This window comes from Notolepis coatsorum (genome assembly GCF_963971535.1).
Source record: "Notolepis coatsorum genome assembly, chromosome: 15".
NCBI lineage: Eukaryota > Metazoa > Chordata > Actinopteri > Aulopiformes > Paralepididae > Notolepis > Notolepis coatsorum.
Window position 1 is genome coordinate 29,969,810 of NC_140179.1, and position 7,018 is coordinate 29,976,827.

Sequence of the window (7,018 nt, forward strand, 5' to 3'; positions counted from 1 at the left end):
ACACACACCCACACACACACACACACACACACACACACACACACACACACACAACACACATTCTGCATTCGCTCACACACAAATGGGCACTTTAAACACAATGGAAATGGACACTTTAAAGGAAAGAGGAAAATAAAGGTCACTTTAAGGAAATAACTGATGTGGTTCTTGTATAGTATAGTTTAGATATAGCAAGTATAGCATAAGGATATAGAGTAAAAACTGTATATTGTATAGTAGTGTTGTACATAGGACCCAGTGCCTTAATTCGTAGCTAACATTGTATTGCATTATCTCAGGACTTTAACATGTCTATTTTATCATGCCTATTTTACGTCTATTTTAGTATTTAGTATTATTGCAAAGCGAGCATGGCCACCCGCATTTCACTGTATGCCCTGGTATGTATGTGACAAATAAACCTCTTGAATCTTGAATCAACGCATGTAGCACACCGGGAAAAAAAACTCTCCTCTCACGTCCACAACAATGGCCAGGCCGCTCCTCCACCCCGCCACCCCTCCCCGCTCGCAGACAGACTCGTCTCAAGGGGGTCACTCTCACCTTACGGCTAATAAATTTGTGTATATTCACGTGAGGTTGCATGTGCGCACAGCACGCCGCTGCGCTCGCACATGTTGATGCACGTAGCCAGTGGAATGTGCGTGCAATAACGTCTGGGTGCGCGAGTGACCACGGTGAACGTACGAACGTATGCCGCGCGGCTCTGTGCGCTCCGTCTCGCGCGTTCCGTCTTCTACGCGGTGCGTGAGTGTGTGTTGAGTGCAGCTCTCACCGCGGCTGCGCTCATGATGCCTCCCAGCTGGGAGACAGCAGGGGTACGTGGGGTTTGGACGGACCATATTGTTTGGCCTCCGTTTCACACGACGACTCGCCCAGAGGCAGATGTGCCGGGCCCCCGGAGGCTGGAGGGGAGGGGGGGAGGGGGGCACCGGACCATGGAAGACCCCGTAAGGACCAGTCCTCCCTGGAGCCGTGTGCTGGACAGATGGAGGCCTCTGGTTTGGTTATTTGTCTTTACGGCGCTCCGGTTTTTACACCGAGAATTCCTGAGAGCTGGAGAGGGCTCGGAGGGTCGAGGCCCTCTCAATGCAAGGATGGACGGTCGGAATGGACTGTCAGCCCCACCGCCGCAGCTGGCTGTACCTGACCCTGTCTCTCTAGAGACGACGATTACCCCCGCGCGCGCACAGCTCACCATCACCCCCTTCCTCCCCTGTGCAATGGCTCATCACTCAGTCACCTGGAGGTGTATTTTTGGAGAGGGGGAAATACCCATTTAAAGCTCATTAATCAAGCGGGAGCTAAATTTAGCTGGACGTGAGATCAGCCAACAGGCCGCTCCTGTGACTGAGGGCAGTGAAGCCTGCGGTGTTGGACTTCAATGCCTCTTGTTCATGTTCACTGATCCAAGCTCAATGTGTTTTCGAGGAGGGAACGAGAGCAAGGGAGAAAGTCCTGGCTTCTTTCATTCACACAAATATCCTAAGACCACCTTAGAGCATATATAATATCAGAATATCAGTGTTTTTGATATTGGAACTATGAACGCTGTAAAAGGACGTTTCATACTACCTTCTACTGTACCTATCTAACGGAACGTAAACCAATCCCGGTCACCCTCTTTATCTGGGAACGCCCAAACCCAACTTCGGTCACGCCCCATCTTGCGCGGCATTCTGGATCTTTCCTCACAGCCCCACCAGATTTTCACGTCGAAAGGTAGGTGATATGAAATCATACTTATTTTAGAGTATATATATCAAATTTCATGAGTATTCATCTATATTTAGTCATCTAAAGACTACTAGATGTGAACGTTTGTACCACTGCAACGTTATAATTGTTCGAATGTGTTCGGGGCGACGCTGATTTCCAAGTAAAAGTAGCTTCCTGTTCCTTAAACACGAACTCCCACTCGCCCCAAGATGAAGTCAGATTGTTTGGTTATGTTGCTAGCATATATAGCCAGTGTTTTGTCCGACGAAATGTGTTGTACATTTGTAATCTTAATAAGAGATCTAAGTTTGTCTGAACGAGTGATGAACTGAGGTTGCGCGAAAATAATCGAAGGGAGAACAATAATTTTCGCGGGGAAAATAATGAACTGGTTTTCTCTCTCTCTCTCTCTCTCTCAATCTCTGTATAAAAAAACATCTGAAGCAGTGACAAAGTCCAGAGACAGCACAGCAGACACGGTAGGTTTGTGTGTGCTTGTTTGTTTCTCTACAGGTGAATGGAGGTGTGTGTGTGTGTGTGAGGCTGCCATGCTGAACTGGGTGAAGGTAAGGTTGTGTGTGTGTTTGCATGTCTGGTAATATTTCAGCATAATCATTTTGGTTTCATGCTCATTCATATTCAAGTTCATTAACAAAAGGCAAGATGTTCTTGATACCTTCCATTGTTCTGCATCTTTTCATCAGAATTTCACTCATATCCAACAAACCATAGCAATAAACTAAATTCATCATTGAGGTCAACAACCTCCTTATCCATATTCAAAAAAACAATTCAAATCTAATTTAATTTCATCATAAATCACTCACATAAGTTCCCTCCTAGCACTGTTTTTTTTAAATAATGTGCTAAATAAATCAAATAAAATAAACTTGTCAGTCGTACAATAATAATAAAGTTCATATTATTTTAGTTTCTTGTTTAAAATATTTTTGTGTGTTTGCAGAGCATGCCTAATATCCGGCAAATGCGGAAGAGGGAGAGGAAGGTGCGTCTGTGGACCCAGGAGGCCATGGATCAGGCCATTGCAGAGGTCAGAGCAGGCAGGTGGAGTGCGAGGCGGGCAGCCACGTTGTTCGAGGTCCCTAAGTCCAGCCTGATCGACCGACTCAGCGGAAAGGTGTCTCTGGCCTGCAACATCGGCCGGGGCACCTATCTGACCCCTGAAGATGAGAGTTCCCTGGTGGAGTACTGCTTGTACTCTGCCAGTTATGGGTTTCCGCTGACGAGGTCGCAGGTCCTGGCCCACGCCCTGGCCATCTATAACCTTAAACTTATGAATTGTTATTTATTTTGTAAAAAATTTGCTGATTTTATACAAATTGCTGTGGGGCACTTTGAACTGTGGTCCATGTGTGAAAAGTACTATATAGATAGTTATTCATATTTATTACATGGCGTTTTCACATTCGCCGAAATGCTTGCTTGTGATTGGTCAATAGCCCGTGTCAGAGGTCCGTTATCACACAATAATGACCGCTGTGGGACAATAATGACCGCTGTGCGCAGCTGTTCGCAATCAAGCCCACTACAACACTGTATCAGTGCTGCTCAGCATATGCACAGCTGCACTCAGTCATGCAATCAGACCAGAGACCTGCCGGCTGCCGATAATAATAATCACTTTATTTGGGCTGACAGAGCCACAGAACAACTGCGTCTTCATTTGATCTAGTCTTGTCGATGAATTAGGTATATTGTTAGTAAGTTAGCCATGTAATAAGCGGGATAATGTATAGCTTTACTCGATCATTGTCGCAAAATAATTGACCTTCACTGACGTTTAAAACACCTCAGCGCTGCGCCTCGGTATTTTAAACTCTGTGTCGGTCAATTATTTTGCGACAATGACCTCGTAGCTATACATTATCCCTTACTTATTATTGGACCTTGGTATATTGTAATCAAGCAGCGTCATAATAATAAATTTCTTTTTAACTGCAGGTCACACCACCAAGAGGCAGAAGCTGGGGATCTGGCGGTGTGGCCGGTGTAAAAAGGCGAACCCCCCTGTGGACTCTGAGGGTTTGGTGTCGTGGGTCCAGTGTGACAACTGTCACAAATGGTTCCACACCATGTGTGTCCAGTGGGAGGAGGAGGAGGACGAAGATGCTAGTTTCTGGTGTTACTGGTGTTTGGATGAATGAGTGTATGAATGAGTGAGCGAATGAAAAAATTTATAAATATGTATGGTGTGCTGTAAATAGTTATTGTTCTAAGTTATGTTTATTGTATTTTTTATATAATGTTTATAAAATTTTATGAAGTGCTGGCTGTTGTGTTAAATTTGTCATATTTTTGTTGAAAACACATGTACTCACAAATGTTAATGTGACAAGTGATTGTGATTAATATTTTGTTTGTTAGACAAATAAAATGGGGATGTTGTTTGCTCCTGAGATGAGATGGTAGACAAACGACACTACCTTCCAGCTGACAGTAGATGGCAGCATTGATTTTAAAGGATGAAAACAGGTTCAAACAAAAGAACTCCATTTTCCAAGACCTTTTTTCACAGTTCACAGGTCAGCAGGTCGGTAAAAGTTGATGAAAATGCGATCTGAACACAGGAGCGTTAAACTATGAATGCGCCCTCACGTCACCTCAGTACAGTGACCGTGAATGGCCACCTAATTATCATAATTAAAGTGCATCATTAGCATTATGTTTGTTGTCTAAAGGGAACTAAAATGGTAAAATTTAAGTTTTTAAATGATATCCGCATATATAGGACAAATAAAACAGCGTTGTTTTGTAAAAAACTCCAATGAAAACGGCGCAAGGTACGTAATATTCGCTATTGTTATGCAAATGTGATAGAATCCTATAAAAAAGGTGGACGCACTTGGGCACTGTGACGCCTTCATTTCATCAAAAGCCACGGAATTAGATACGGACGCTATTCTGATTTGGACGTTCCAACCAGCACCAGTACCCCTCGCTGTGTCAATCCCCAATGCCCCCCCCCCCAATCAGCGGACAGGAAGTGGAACCCTCCCGATTATTACAGTGCTCTTTTTTTTTTTTCCCTCCTCATCCGCATGTGTTTCTGATTTGGACATGAGGCAAAGTGTTTTCTTTGGAAGCCAGGGGCCTTGGGGGCTCTCCCCTGTTACAGACACTCTCTCTGTGCTGCCATCCCCTGTTACAGACACTCTCTCTGTGCTGCCATGCCCTGTTACAGACACTCTCTCTGTGCTGCCATCCCCTGTTACAGACACTCTCTCTGTGCTGCCATCCCCTGTTACAGACACTCTCTCTGTGCTGCCATCCCCTGTTACAGACACTCTCTCTGTGCTGCCATCCCCTGTTACAGACACTCTCTCTGTGCTGCCATCCCCTGTTACAGACACTCTCTCTGTGCTGCCATGCCCTGTTACAGACACTCTCTCTGTGCTGCCATGCCCTGTTACAGACACTCTCTCTCTGTGCTGCCATCCCCTGTTACAGACACTCTCTCTGTGCTGCCATGCCTGTTACAGACACTCTCTCTGTGCTGCCATCCCCTGTTACAGACACTCTCTCTGTGCTGCCATGCCCTGTTACAGACACTCTCTCTGTGCACTGTCATCCCTCCCTCGAGTCCCTACACTCCACCAGGGCCTTGAGGAGGGCGAGGAAGATCATGGCAGACCCCGCCCACCCGGGTCATAACCTCTTCACCATGCTCCCCCACGGCAGGCGGCTACGGCTGCCCAAGACACTTAGGTCCCACCATAGACTCAGTTTCTTCCCCTGCTCCACCCCCCCCCCCCCCCCCCCCTCTATTGCGAGCTGCTAGGGCTGGGCCCTCATTTATCAACAATGCGTAGAAAGTGTTCTATTTTCGTTCTTAAGCACAGAATTTAGAATGTGTGTACACACAGAAAAATCGGGATTTATCAAACGTGCGTACACAGGTTCTACGCACACTCCGTGTTGATAAATACCATTTGTTCTACGCTCCGCGCTCGTGCACGATTTTAAGTATTTGCATATAGAACCGCTCGTAATTAACCATATACGGTCATGAAACACCCCCATGAAATGTGGAAAAGTGGACTAAGCCGAGCGAAGCGTGTTATGGGAGAAATACGCGACAGGCTGACAGACAGACATGTACACGTACGGTGATGTAGGATATGATATATATATTAACCATTGCTGCCTGGGCAGCGCAAACACTAATAAAGACCGTGCTGGAATATGACTGCCTTTTCCCGTTTCGTTTGATTAATACCCAGGGATTAAAGTTCTCCTAAATTTTATTCCAAATCGCGATGGATTTTCCGTAAATTTTCTACCTGCATATGATTTGTAGAGGCATACAATCTATTTTGATGTCGGTATTAGGTAGCCTATATAAACAATAATACGAGAGCATATACAAGAACAATGAATCTCATTATACTCATCATACTGTATGATGTAGCCTACGCCATATGTAGCCTGCCTATATGTGATCAATACAAACTTGAACTTGAATTCCATCATCATATTTATATGTTGTGTCTGTCCACTATGTTTGTTACTTTGTTACCCCCCCCCCCTATCTATGTAAAGCGACCTTGGGTCTCTTGAAAGGCTATATATAAAATGAAGCTCTATTATTATTATTATTATCACGTCTGTGCGGGAGCTCACAAATAGACTGTTAGTCTCAGTGAAGTTTCAACGGAGGTCATCTATTCTAACCAACAAATTGAAGTAGAAAGCATTTCGTTGTGACCAATCTTATTTTGAAACATGACACACAAAATAATAGTATTTTCGCTTTTTATTTGAAACAATATTTAATCGCGTTTGGAGGTGGGTGTTCTGCGTCTGCCCCTCCGTGCCAAACAAGCAGGCCAACCTCTTGTTCGCGCGTGAGCACGTTGTAATTACACTACTGTTGCTATTTTACAATGAACTATAATGAATTACGGTTCATACAGAACACGCGACAGTGTTGGAAGTAATGCACGGAAGCTTATTTCCGCATTGCAATAATAATATTCTACCGCCGGGCGCCAGGTACGTATGGTCCGAGCTGTGCGTAAATATATACGCACAAAGTCAAGCACACGTTCAAATTGATAAATCACACACTGTGCTTAGAAATGATCGTACGCAGGGGTTACGCACATATCTGTGCGTACGCACCGTTGATAAATGAGGGCCCTGCCTTTTGGACTTGAACTTTGTGCTGCACTGTATCCATGTCCCCAACCACTGCACTTTATTGACTTATTGTTGTCTCACTGTTCTGTCCTGTTTTGCACTTTATAACTATTTATTA

General features: G+C 44.9%; 1 protein-coding gene across 1 annotated transcript; it reads left to right on the top strand.

The window, feature by feature from the left end:
- The first annotated feature begins 1,687 nt into the window (after positions 1-1,687).
- On the top strand, positions 1,688-4,027 carry LOC311241495 (uncharacterized protein). Its single transcript, XM_084330344.1, has 5 exons — positions 1,688-1,743; positions 2,185-2,219; positions 2,705-2,878; positions 3,188-3,212; positions 3,703-4,027. The coding sequence occupies exons 3-5, from the start codon at positions 2,708-2,710 to the stop codon at positions 3,903-3,905; spliced, it is 399 nt and encodes a 132-aa protein (XP_084186470.1). The 5' UTR covers positions 1,688-1,743; positions 2,185-2,219; positions 2,705-2,707; the 3' UTR covers positions 3,906-4,027.
- Positions 4,028-7,018: the final 2,991 nt, after the last annotated feature.

Coding starts and splice junctions, on each gene's coding strand:
- LOC311241495 (XM_084330344.1), top strand. CDS start 2,708: ATGCCTAATATCCGGCAAATGCGGAAGAGGGAGAGGAAGGTGCGTCTG. Junction 2,879..3,187: donor TCGACCGACTCAGCGGAAAG/GTGTCTCTGGCC, acceptor ATGCTTGCTTGT/GATTGGTCAATAGCCCGTGT. Junction 3,213..3,702: donor GTCAATAGCCCGTGTCAGAG/GTCCGTTATCAC, acceptor TTTTAACTGCAG/GTCACACCACCAAGAGGCAG.